The sequence below is a fragment of the Passer domesticus genome, chromosome 22 (genome assembly GCF_036417665.1).
Source record: "Passer domesticus isolate bPasDom1 chromosome 22, bPasDom1.hap1, whole genome shotgun sequence".
NCBI lineage: Eukaryota > Metazoa > Chordata > Aves > Passeriformes > Passeridae > Passer > Passer domesticus.
Genome location: NC_087495.1, coordinates 1708969 through 1721728, shown reverse-complemented (window position 1 = coordinate 1721728; position 12760 = coordinate 1708969). Strand labels below are relative to the sequence as shown.

Sequence of the window (12760 nt, the reverse complement as noted above, 5' to 3'; positions counted from 1 at the left end):
TTACTCAGAGGAGTCAGATGATGCTTGGGATACTCAAGGGTTACTCAGAAGATGCTCAGGGGATGTTCTGGAGATGCTCCAGGGATGTTCCCGGGATGTTTAGGAGATGCTCCAGAGTTGCTCCATCCTTGCTTTGGTTTCCCTGGATCCACAGAGCTGCTCCTCAGATGTTGAACAAATTCCTGATTCCTGTTTGGAAAAGGTTTTGGCAGCTGCAGGCAGGAATTTCCCATCCCTGAGTCCGGGGCTGTAAATCCAGCTGTAAATCCAGCGCTTCCCTTGGGATTTGGCCGTCACTTGCCTCCAGACAGGAAAATCAGGGAATTAAACTGGATTAAAACACTCCCTGTGCCCACAGGAGGAATTCATGGGATGAGGATTCAAACATTCCCTGTGCGTGGAATGAGGGATCAGGAGCATCCCTGGAGCAGGAGCAAGGATCAAACATTCCATGGAATGATGGACTGGGAGAATCCTGGAGCAGGAACAAGGATCAAACATTCCATGGAATGATGGACTGGGAGAATCCTGGAGCAGGAACAAGGATCAAACATTCCATGGAATGAGGGATTGGGAGAATCCTGGAGCAGGAACAAGGATCAAGGATTCCCTGCGCATGGAGTGAGGGATCAGGAGCGTCCCTGGATCAGAAACAAGGAATCAAACATTCCCCGCTCATGGAATATTTCCCAGACCTGACAATGAAAAGCTGCCACTTTCCTGGCTCCAGCGCTCTGTTTTCCTCCCTTTCTCCACATGTTGAAGAACAAGTGGAATTTGGGAGCAGAAAATTCCCCCGCCCCAGGGCCAGGCACTTGAAAGCCTCGGGAATGTTTGGGAAAGCGGGCATGGAGCTGGGAGATGCCGCCAGAAAAAGGTTTTTCACAGCTTGCCCTTTTTTTCCCAAGGAAAACAGGAGCTGGTTTGAGGAGGAGATCATTCCCAGAGTCAGTTTTCCCAGTCATTGGATTTTTTTGGGAAGGTCCTACTTGATTTTGGGCTCCCAAAGAACTGAGACAAGCCCAGGAAGGGTTTGGGGATGGAAGAAGCATTTCCCAATCCATGTTTTGTTCCTGCTCATTCTCTCTTTCTTTTCCCATCTATTTATTCTCTCTTTTTTTGGGAATCTTTGCCGTGGTTCAGGCACAGCTGGAGCCATCCCAAGGAGCTTTATCCCAAGAGGAGCCATCCTTATCAGTGTGATCCCGGTTCTTGGTCCTTATCAGCGCTATCCCTGTCCTTATCAGTGCTATCCCCATCCTTATCAGCGTTTTCCAAGTGGAACCATCCTGGGGACATTATCCCTGGAGAAGCCGGCCACATTTGCATTTTCCTGGTTTCTTACCAGCGTTTTCCCAGGCAGAACCATTCTTATCAGCTTTTTCCCGGGTGAAGCCAGCTTTATCAGCGATTTCCTGCTCATGATCAGGGTTATCCCAGGCAAAACCATCCCAGGGAACATTATCCCGGGAGAAGCCAGCCGCATCTGCGTTCTCCCGGTTCCTTATCAGCCTTTTCCTGCTCCTTATCAGCCTTTTCCCGGCCTTATCAGCGCAGTCCAGGGGCTCCGGCACCGCCTCCTTCCATCCCAGCTCTGTGCCGTGAAGAGCAAAGCTGGGAGAGATCCAGTCCCTCCAATCCCGTTTTTTTTCCTTTCCCTTGATTAAAATCCCACCCTCGTCCTACAGCGTCGCTTTGGGAATTCCCATATCCCTTTTTTCCCCTGTATTTCTGACTTGAGGATGCGCCAGGGAGCGTTTGCCTTTCCAGGGCCAGTTGTTCCCTGTCTCCCATCCTTGGGAATTCCAAACTGAGCCAGCCAGGCCCCAAAATCCATGTTCAAATCCAAAGGAATCCTTCCAAACGGGCTGGAATGGGATCAGAGCTGCTCCAAAGTGCTGCTAACGGGAGATCCCGATCTGTGCGTGGATAATCAGAGCCTGGAACAGATGGTGGAGGCTCGGTTGGAAGTGTTGTATCCATGGAAAGGAGGGATTGTTCACTTCCAGGGGATCCTTCATGCGGGAAGGCAGCCAGGGGCTGGGAGAAGGGAAAAGAGGAACTGGAATCCCCCTGGAAGGGAAAATTCCCCCAAGCAGGATTTTTAACTGGGATGCTCCATGAGGGAATTGCTCCCATCCACATGGGATGGATGAGGTGGGATGAGGCTGCTGGAGAGGAGGGATGGATCTCCTGGAAGAGGGAATGCAGCCAGCTGGAAGGTGGGATGATGCTGGGATGCTCTTCTCCACCACGGCGGGATGGCTGTGCCAGCTGGAAAGGTTGAACGTTGCTGGAAAAGCAGGATGAGGCTTCTGGATGGTGGGGTGGGATCATGGTCCTGACTGGAAAGGCGGGATGCTTCCAGCTGGAGAAATGGGATAATGATGACTGGAAAGGTGGGACATTTCCAGCTGGAGAAATGGGATAAGGATGACTGGAAAGACGGGATGCTTCCAGCTGGAGAAATGGGATAATGATGACTGGAAAGACGGGATGCTTCCAGCTGGAGAGGTGGGATAATGCTTCTGACCAGAAAGGCCGGATGGTTCCAGGTGGTGAGGTGGGATGAAGCCAAGTGGAAAGGCAGGATGCTGCCGTCCAGTGAGGGGGAATAACGCTTCCGACTGGAAACGTGGGGTGCTTCCAGCCATTGAGATGGGATAATGGTCCTGACGGGAAATGTGGGATGTTTCCAGCTGGAGAGGTGGGATGATGCTTCTGACCAGAAAGGCTGGATGGGTCCAGGTGGTGAGGTGGGATGATGCCACTGGAAAGGTGGGATGTTTCCAACTGGAGAGGTGGGATGCTGCGATCCAGTGAGGTGGAATAACGCTTCTGACCGGAAAGGCTGGGTGTTTCCAGCCGTAGAGGTGGGATAATGGCCCTGACTGGAAATGTGGGATGTTTCCAGGCAGTGAGGTGGGATGATGCCAACTGGAAATGTGGGATGCTTCCTGCTAGAGAGGCAGGATACCACCATCCAGTGAGCTGGGATAATGCTTCCAACCGGAAAGGTGGGATGCTTCCGTCCACTGAGGTGGGATAATGCTGCCAGCTGGAAATGTGGGATGTTTCCAGCTGGAGAAGTTGGGATGGTGCTTCCGGCCAGAGAGGTAGGAAGTCACAGATCAGCAAGGAGAGATGGGACCAGCTGGAGAGGTGGGATGGTGCTGCCTGGAAATGTGGGATGCTCCCAGCTGGAGAGGTGGGATGGGGTATTGGATGGAAAGGCAGGATGCTCCCAGCTGGAGAGGTGGGATGGGATATTGGCTGGAAAGGCAGGATGCTCCCAGCTGGAGAGGTGGGATGGTGCTGCCATCTGGGAAGGAGGGATGGTGCCAGCTGGCACTGTGGGTTGGGGTGGGATGGGATGAGATGGTGCCGGCTGGAAAGGTGGGATGGTGCCGGCTGGTGAGGCGGGATGGTGCTGCTGGATGAAAAAGTGGGATGCTGCCGGCCAGAAAAGTGGGATTCTGAGGACCAGAAAAGTGGGATGCTGAGGATCAACGAGGTGGGATGCTGAGGACACTGAGGACCAAGTGGGATTCTGAGGAGCAGAAAGGTGAGGATAAGAAAGGTGGAACTGTGAGGACCGGAAAAGTGGGATTGTGGGGATCAGAACTGTGGGACACTGAGGAGCAGAAAGGGGAGGATGGTGAGGACCAGAAAAGCGGGATGCTGAGGATCAGAAAGGTGGGATGGTGAGGATTAGAAAGGTGGGATTCTGGGGATCAGAATTGTGGGATGGTGAGGAGCAGAATGGTGGGATTCTGGGGATCAGAAAAGTGGGATGGTGAGGAGCAGAATGGTGGGATTCTGGGGATCAGAATTGTGGGATGCTGAGGACCAGAAAAGTAGGATACAAAGGAACAGAAAGTGGGATGCTGCTGGCCAGGGAGCGGGGATGCTGCCCATCAGCCAAGTGACCCTGTGCAGCCTCCTAAGCATTCCAGCTCCAGCAGCATGGATTGTTTGGCACAACTCCTCCTCTCCTGTTTTTCCCAAGTCTATCTAAAGCCCCTGGATAAAAGGTGGATCGATGAGCCCTCTGGCTTCACTGGGAATTTGGGATTTGCTGTGCAGAGTGTCTGGCAGGGCTGGTGTCAAGGTTTCCATTGGCATCTGCGGGCAGGCGATGTCTGTGGCCATGGATTTGTGCTCTATCCACGTCTCCTTCCAATAATGCAATTCCTTCCCCTCGGAGGAGCTGTCAGTGCCAGGGAACTCCGGCTGCTAAAGCATTCCCGAGCTCCTCCCGCAGACTTTGGAGTTATTAAGAGTTTATTGATCCCTGTCCAAAGCTGCACTATCCGGGTGCTGACAGATGAATCCCACGGGAAAACAGGATGGGGATGGAGGGGTGAGCACTGTCCCTCCTCCGCAGCCTTCCCGAGGTCCGCATTTCGGACAACGGTCCCTACGAGTGCCACGTGGGGATCTACGACCGAGCCACGCGGGAGAAGGTGGTCCTGGCCTCCGGGAATGTGTTCCTGAATGTGATGGGTGAGCGCCAGGATCGGGATCGAGGGAAAACCACTGCGGGGTCTTAGGGTGTGGGAACAGCAGGGATTTGGATCGTTCTGCCATCCTTGGGGGTAGGAACGGGGGTGGGATGGGGACAAGGATTGGGATGGGATGAGGATGGGGAATGGGATAGGGACAAGGTCAGAGATGGGGATGGTGGTGGGGATGGTGTGGGGAGGGGGATGAGGATGCCCGTGGGGATGGGAATGGATATGAAGGTGGGGATGGGACATGGATAGAGATAGGGACAGGGATTAGGACAGGGAATGGATTGAAGGTGGGGATGGGGATGGGAGCAAAAATGGGCATGGGAATAGGAACAAGGATGAGAATAGGGATGAGGATGAAGATTAAGGATGAGGATGGGATGGGGGTTGCTGAGGACTTAATCCTGACTTCCCTGCTCTGCCCCTGCAGCTCCCCCAACGTCCATCTCGGTGCTGGCTGCAGACACCCCGGCGCCCTTCAGCCGCTACCAGGCACAGAACTTCACCCTGGTGTGCGTGGTGTCCGGTGGGAAGCCCGCGCCACTGGTGAGCTCCCAGTGGGATCATCCATCCCACTGGCACATGGAATAACCCAACACCTCCTCCGGAAAATCCACCAGATCCTTGTGCTCTTCCATCAGGCCAAACCTGCTCCCCAGATCCCATCTTTCCATGGAGACTGTGGGATCTGGGAGTGGGGAAAGGACCAAACCTTTGGGATTCAGTAGCAGGGAACCAACCAGGCCTTTGGGATTTGGGAGCAGGGAACAAACCAAATCTTTGGGATTGGGGAGAGTGGAATGAACCAAACCTTCTGGATTTGGGAGTGAAGAAAAGACCAAATCTTCAAGATTTGGGAGAGGATGAACCAAACCTTCAGGATTTGGGAGAGAATGAACCAAACCTTCAGGATTTGGGAGAGAATGAAAAAAACTTTTGGGATTTTGGAGTGGGAAAGGACCAAACCTTCAGGATTTGGGAGTGGGGAAAGGACCAAACCTTCAGGATTTGGGAGAGAATGAACCAAACCTTCAGGATTTGGGAGAGAATGAAACAAACCTTTGGCATTTGGGAGTGGGGAAAGCACTGCACGTTCCATCCAAAGGGATGCTGAGGACACCCCTGCCACACTCATTGTCCCCTTTGTCCCCTCCAGGTGTACTTCAAGCGGGACGGGGAGCCCATCGAGGCCACCCCGCTGCCGGAGCCGCCGGCCGGCGCCAGCAGCTGGGCCCCCCGGAACCTCCTGCACCGTGACCTGGACGACACCAAACTGCCAAAATCCCTGGCGGCCGACGGCGAGCTGGGAATGGGAAACCCCTTTCCCACGGCGGATCCGCCGCGGGGGCTGGCGGCCGAGCGGGATTCGGTGACGGAAAGCATTCCCGAGACGGTTGTGAGCCGGGAATTCCCGCGCTGGGTGCACATGGCCGAGCCCATCTATTATTTCCGGCACACGCACGCGCCCGTCAGCGACGGCACCGTTGAGGCCCGGGCCACCCTGACGTGGACCCTGAACCCCCAAATCGACAACGAGGCGCTCTTCAGCTGCGAGGTCAAGCACCCGGCGCTCTCCATGCCCATGCAGTCTGAGGTCACGCTGGGTAAGCCAATGGATTTGGGGCTTTTCCTGGGTTTTAGGCACTTTTGTCCATTTTGCAGGATTTTGGGGATTTTTTTCTCTTTTTTTTTGGCTTTTCTGTTTTCATTTTTTGGCCTTTCTCTCCAGGTTTTGGCCTTTCCCTAACGTTTTTTGCCTTTTCAACCCATTTATGGTCTATTTAATTTTTTTCCCCCCACTATTTTTGGCCCATTTTCCTTTTTTTTCCCTTGCTTTTTCCTTTTTGTTTCTTTATTTTTCTCTCTATTTTTAGGTTTTAAATTTTCTTTTTTTTTTTTGCTTTTTCTCCATTTTTTCTTTTTTTAAATTATTTTTTGCTTTTTTTTTCATTTTTGGCTTCTTTTTTTTTTTTTGGCACTTTCCCCCCATTTTCCTGGACTTTTTCACAGGGTTTTGTTTTCTGTTTTAATTCCATGTTTTGCTTTCCTTGCACGCATTTTCTTTCTCCTTTTGTCCTTTTCTTTTTCTTCTGGGGGTTTTTAGGTACCCGTGGGGATCCCATGAGGCTGCATCGGAATAGAGGTGGTGATGCCAAGGCTCCACAAAACTTTTGATGAGAGGAGGGAATCTGGGATGTCCATCAGGCAGGAGAAGGGATTTTCCAGGTGTTTATGGCCCCCCAGCCATGAACAGTGTTTAGGGTGGGGTTTCCTGGGATAAAAAAGGATTTTTGGAGAATCTGTGTTGTGATGAGCAGAAAGAGGGTGTTGGAGCTAAAGATGGAGCTGTCACCTCCATCCCAATGCCAGGAGATCCAAGGACATCCCATGACCCTTACTGGCTGCCACAAAGCTCATCCCAGTGGGAATTGCCAGGGAGGGAATTCCTGAGCTGGCTCCTGCCTGTGGAGCTGTGACAGGTTGATGGGATTGAAGCCAAGGAATTTGGTTCCCCACATTCCCAGGTCCATGGAAGAGCAGAAGCTCCTCAGGTGACTGTGGGATCAACAGGTCCATCACCACCTCTCACCCTGCCTGGGGCTCCCCTCGCCTCTCCTGGCTCCCTCTGGAAGAGGCTGAGCTCTCCACGGGGTTTTCCAGCCTCAGGACACTCCTCTGGAAAGGCTCTCCCAGCCTCCAGCCAGGTGGAGCAGCCTGGGCTTTGCTCCAGGCCAAGTGGAGCACTTGGCTCCTCATCATCTCCTGGAGAGCTTCTCCTTGGCTTCCTGACATCTTCACATTAAATCTCTTCCTCAGCATCCAAAACGTATGGAAATCCTTCATTTTCCCACTTCCTGGAGCTCTTTGGGTTTAGATCCAAGGTCAAGACCTCATGGTTTTGCTGTTCTTGCCCAGAAGGTCCAAGACCTGGATTGGCACAGCTCAGCCCACATTGTCCCCAGTCCCCAAATTCAGGGCTGTCCCCATCCCTGGAGGTGTCCCTGCAGCTCCTTGGGTGCCCATCCACTCCTGATTTTTGGGAACCATCCCAGCAGATCCCCTTAACCCTTTCCCTACATCCACAGTATAAATACATACTATGGGTATACCTAAAATATAGATTCCCAATAAAAGAGAAGATATTCCCAATAAAAGCTGCATTAAACCCAACACCAACCCAAAAGCTGCCTTTTGGTCCCAATCAGGGCATGGTGGGATCATCTTCAGCACATCCTGTCTGGTCCTGCTCCACAGGGCCACATCCCACCTGGAAAGAGCAGTCCATGGTCTCAGGGTGTCCAGCAGAGCATCCCAGGGCAGGGATGGCCATTCCAAGGGCTTCCAGCATCCTCCACCACAGCTCTCTGCTGGCTCTTTGTCCCTCTGTGTGCTGCTGGAGTCACATCCAGGTCCATTTTGTCCCATCCATGACATCTGGCTCAGCAGAGACATCCACACAGCCCCAGGTGGAAGCCGGAGCAGGTCCTGTGTGGTGTCCCTCCATCCCAGCAGAGGAGCATCCCTAGTTTGGCATGGGAAAAGGGATTCCTGGTTTTTTCCACGCTGTCCTTGGGATTTTGTGCCAGCCAGGCTTTGGGGTTGCCTTCTGTGCTAACGGCACCTGGGTGAGACTCACCAAGGCCACATTTTTTGGGAATACTCCTCTGAGGTGTCCATCTCCCTGGCTTCAAACCAACCTGATCCTTCTTGGCCTTTTTTTCCAAGCGGAGAAGGGTTTGGTTGGGAAATAACTCCTTCCCATCAATCCATCCCAGGCATCCATCAGCCTCACACTTCTCCCGTTCTCCCGCCCGGGGGTCCTTCCCTCCCTGTCCATCCGTCATTCCGGTGTCACTCAGCCTGGCCATCAATCACAGAGCCGTCACCCCCTGGGCTGCCACCCCTGACCAGGATCATCCATCAAAGCCTCGTTAACCCCTCCAAGGGCAGCCCCGGCACCGGGAATGTTGCGCAGCGCTGATGGCTCCTCCTGTCCCCTTCCCGTGCAGTTGCTCCCAAGGGTCCGAAGATCACGATGACCCCGACAAGGGCGCGCGTGGGGGACACCGTGCGGATCCTGGTGCAGGGCTTCCAGGTCAGCATTCCCACGGCTGCAGAGGCCAACGGACAGCCTTGATCCAGGGATGTGGATGTGGGCTTGGCTTGGTGGCCTTGGTGGCATCATGGTCCCTATGTTGGGATGGGTTGGTCAAAGTTGTGGCTGTTCCACACTGGAAGTGTCCAAGGACAGGTTGGGCGGGGCTTGGAGCAATCTGGGACAGTGGAAGGTGTTGTTGCCCATGGCATGGGGTGGGATGGGAGCAGCTTAAAGGTCCCTTCTAACCCAAACTCAAACCCAGACCATATTCAAACCCAAAGCCAAATCCAAACCCAAACCCCAACCTCAAACCCAGGCTTAGACTCAGACCCAGACCCAAACCCAAACTCAAGCTCAGACCCAAACTCAGACTGAAACCCAAACCCAGACTCAGATCCAAACCCAGATGCAAACTCAAGCTCAGATTCAAACTAAATCCAAACTCAAACCCAAACCCAGACCCAGACCCAGATGCAAACTCAAGCTCAGACTCAAACCTAAACCTAAACCCAAACTCAAACCCAAACTCAGACCCAAAGTCAAGCTCAGATTCAAACCCAACCCCAAGTCCAAACCCAAACCCAAACTCAGACCCAAACTCAAGCTCAGACTCAAACCCAACCCCAAGTCCAAACCCGAACCCAAACTCAGACCCAAACCCAAACTCAGACCTAAACTCAAGCTCAGACTCAAACCCAACCCCAAGCTCAAACCCTAACCCAAACTCAGACACAAACTCAAGCTCAGACTCAAACCTAAACCCAACCCCAAGCCCATCCCCAGCCCCAATCCCATCCCCAAGCCAGATGTGATGATTTCATCTCCAGCTTTGCTCGTTCCCGCCCCCCTCTGACCCCGCCCCTCTCCCTGCAGAACGAGGTGTTCCCGGAGCCGCTGTTCACGTGGACGCGCGTGGGGAGCCGGCTCCTGGACGGCAGCGCGGAGCACGACGGGAAGGAGCTGGTGCTGGAGCGGGTCCCGGCCGAGCTCAACGGCTCCATGTACCGCTGCACCGCCCAGAACCCGCTGGGCTCCACCGACACCCACACCCGCCTCATCGTCTTCGGTACGGCCTCACCGCGGCCCGCCGTGCTCCCCGCGGGTTCCTGCTCGCCTCCTCCCCCCTAAAATTGTCTCTCTGTTCTTTGTTTCCCGCTAGAAAATCCGAATATTCCCAGAGGACCAGAAGACTCCAACGGTGAGCGGTGCTGGTGGCACCGGGATTTCCATGGAGATGCTCGGGGAGGGAAGGGCCGTGCGGAGAGGGCCTGGCCTTGCCTTGGCCCTGGGCCACCTCTCCTTGTCTCACTCCAAGCCCTCACCCATCTCTCCTTGCCTTGTCCCAAGCTCTTGTCCATCCTTCTTTGACTCATCCCAAGCCCTTTCTGATCTGTCCTTGTCTCATCCCAAGCCCTTTACCATCTCTCCTTGCCTCATTCCAAACCCTTGCCCATCTCTACCTCACTCCAAGCCCTTTCCCCTCTCTCCTTACCTCATTCCCAGCCCTTTCCCATCTCCTAGCCTCATTCCAAGCCTTTTCCCATCTCTCCTTGCCTCATTCCAGGCCCTTTCCCATCTCTCCCTGCCTCATTCCAAGCCCTCATCCATTTCTCCTGGCCTTAATTCCAAGCCCTCATCCGTCTCTCCTTTCCTCATTTCCAGCCCTTTCTCATCTCCTAGTCTCACTCCGAGCTCTTTCCCATCTCTCCTTGCCTCATTCCATGTCCTTTCCTATCTCTCCTCATCCCCAGCCCTCTCCAGTGTCCTCAGGAACATCCTTGCACCAAAAGGGACCCCGCGGATGCTCCCACCCCATCCCTCATCTCCACCTGACCCCACCCAGCCCCCAGGCCAAGCTTTTTGGGGGAGATCCCATCCTAACCAGTGGTGCCCCTGTCCTGCTCTGAACCCCAGCGTTGGGATGTGGCTCCATGAACTCCTCATCCCTTTTTCCTCCTCTCCAGGTTCACTTCCCGGCCACTGCGGCTTCAGATTCGTTTTGGCGCTCACCCTGACAGTGATCCTGGAGCTCACGTGAAGCTTCACCTCCTCTTCCTCCTCCTCCTCCTCCTCTGTCCAGCTCCTCCCGGCATTCCTGCCTCCAGCCATCGGGTCTCCCGCTCTTTATTTTCTATACTCTCGACAGTCTCGGTCTCTTTCTGTGTCTTGGCTTCCTCAGACGATTGAATTAAAGGGAAAAAGGAAAACCTCTTCTGGGAGAAGGTCGTAATTCATGTTTTACATGTGAGGGGATTCCCAGCTCCATAGCAAGGTTCCCAGCACTGTCTTGGGATTCCCAGTTGCATCTCGGGGTTACCAGCTCCATCTTGGGATTCCCAGCTCCGTCTTGGAGTTCCCAACAGTGTCTCAGGGTTCCCAGCACCATTTTGGGACTCCCAGCTCTTTCTTGGGGTTCCCAGTTGCATTTTGGGGTTCCCAGCTCCATGTTGGGGTCCCCAGCTCCATGTCGAGGTTCCCAGCTTTGTCTTGATGCTCTCAGCTCCATGTTTGGGTTCCCAGCACCATCTAAGGATTCCCAGTTTTGGGGCTTTGCAAGTTCTTGGAAGGGGGAGCAGGAGAATTCGAGGATTCAAGGACCAAATTTTCCCTGGAAAACCCCACGTGCAGCATTCCCACCACCCCGAGATGCTCCAGCCTCGTCTCCCCGGGGCGAGGACCGGCACACGGCCCCGGCCCTCCCGAGGCCACGGAGGCGGCGCCGGGAGCCCAAAGCCGTGGATCACTGGGTTTATCCGGTGGGATTCCGGCTGTGCTGGGAGCCAGGGCCCCCGTGTGCCACTCGTCCCGGGCTGGCTGAGGAATGACAAGTGACAGCGGCTCCCGACCCCAAATGTCAGCGCTCACACTTGAGCGGGCAGCGTGTCCCGTTGGCACCGGGCCCCTCGTGGCCAGCTGTCCCCATGGAAACGGGCTGGATCCGGCCATTCCCGCCGTGCCCCATCCCGGGAGGGCGTCAATCCCGCAGCTCGACAGCTCCTGGCAAAATCCAGGTGGTTTTGCCCCAGTCCTGGAGGCTTTCCAGCCTTTTGCTCGTTGTGGAGCACCCGGCTGTGGGCCGGGATCTCCTGTGGGGAAAGGATCCCGAGGACGGGGCGCTCCCAAGCCTTTTGCTCTGGGAACTTGTAATCCTGGAGGATTATTCAGCAGCCGTGTGGTGCCTCATCTTCCCAAAGCCCCGCACGAGCGCTAAGCATCATTATCACCGTGATGATTAATTATTATTAAGCAGATTCCAGCCTTTCCCTGCTCTGTTGCCAGCCTTGCTGCTTTCCCAGCCTCGGAGGAGCTGAACGAACCCACAGCAGCTCCAGAGCTCCTTCCCATGCAAAATCCCAGAGTTTTACCCTTTGGATTGGGAGCAGTCGGATCGGGACCGGCTGGGATGTGTGGAAGGATCAGCAGCTCTGCTTCCATCCCAAAGGAATGGCATCCAAACACCCCAATCCCATTGGACCTGTGCTTCTACTCCACGGACAAGAAGAAAATCTTCGTCTTTTCAGAAGAAAATCTTCATTTCTTCAGGAATTCTCCCTGCCTCAGTTTCCCTCCACGCTCTGGAGAGCCTCCCCCATGGATCTTCCTGCTCTTCCTCATGGATCGGAGCCGCTCCAGGAGCCTCATCCCGCCCTAATTAAACAAGCGCCAGGATTAAACAGCCATTAGGCCTCCCCGCTTGGAAAAGCGAGCATTTCCAGCCGCCCGAAGCTCCATTTAAATGCAAATGTGGCGGGTTTAGCCCAGAACCGTGGAAATGAGGAGCATTCCCGTGGAAACGAGGAGCAATTCCAGCGGCGGGGCCACCACCGGCTCCGCTCGGTGCCACCCCGGGAGCGCTGGGATGTCCCCGGCCAGCGGCTGGGACAGGAGCGCCGGGCTGGGTGGGCCTGCATCCCAAACCCACCCCGAGTCGGGATGCTCTGGGAAGAATCCCTGGGGAAAGGGATGGATTTCCTGGCGTGGATGGATCTGCCAAAGGCTGGGACCTTCCGAGCGCCAGCACAGACCGATGAGTGAGGGCATTTGGGAGTTTCTCCCCATTTTGGGGCAGAGCTGCTCCCTGTTTTCCTGATTTCCGGCCAAAACGAGGCACACAAAGGGAATCCATCCCACCATCCACAGTCCCACC

General features: G+C 54.6%; 1 protein-coding gene across 1 annotated transcript in view; it reads left to right on the top strand.

Moving 5' to 3' along the window:
* Positions 1–10824, top strand: part of IGSF21 (immunoglobin superfamily member 21) — a 40568-nt gene extending 29744 nt beyond the window's left edge. The window contains exons 4-10 of the mRNA XM_064396887.1: positions 4388–4506; positions 4945–5060; positions 5671–6118; positions 8525–8610; positions 9487–9679; positions 9773–9811; positions 10578–10824. Of these exons, the coding sequence (XP_064252957.1) occupies positions 4388–4506; positions 4945–5060; positions 5671–6118; positions 8525–8610; positions 9487–9679; positions 9773–9811; positions 10578–10651 (1075 nt within the window). The 3' untranslated portion in view covers positions 10652–10824. The remainder of the gene's footprint in view (positions 1–4387; positions 4507–4944; positions 5061–5670; positions 6119–8524; positions 8611–9486; positions 9680–9772; positions 9812–10577) is intronic.
* Positions 10825–12760: the final 1936 nt, after the last annotated feature.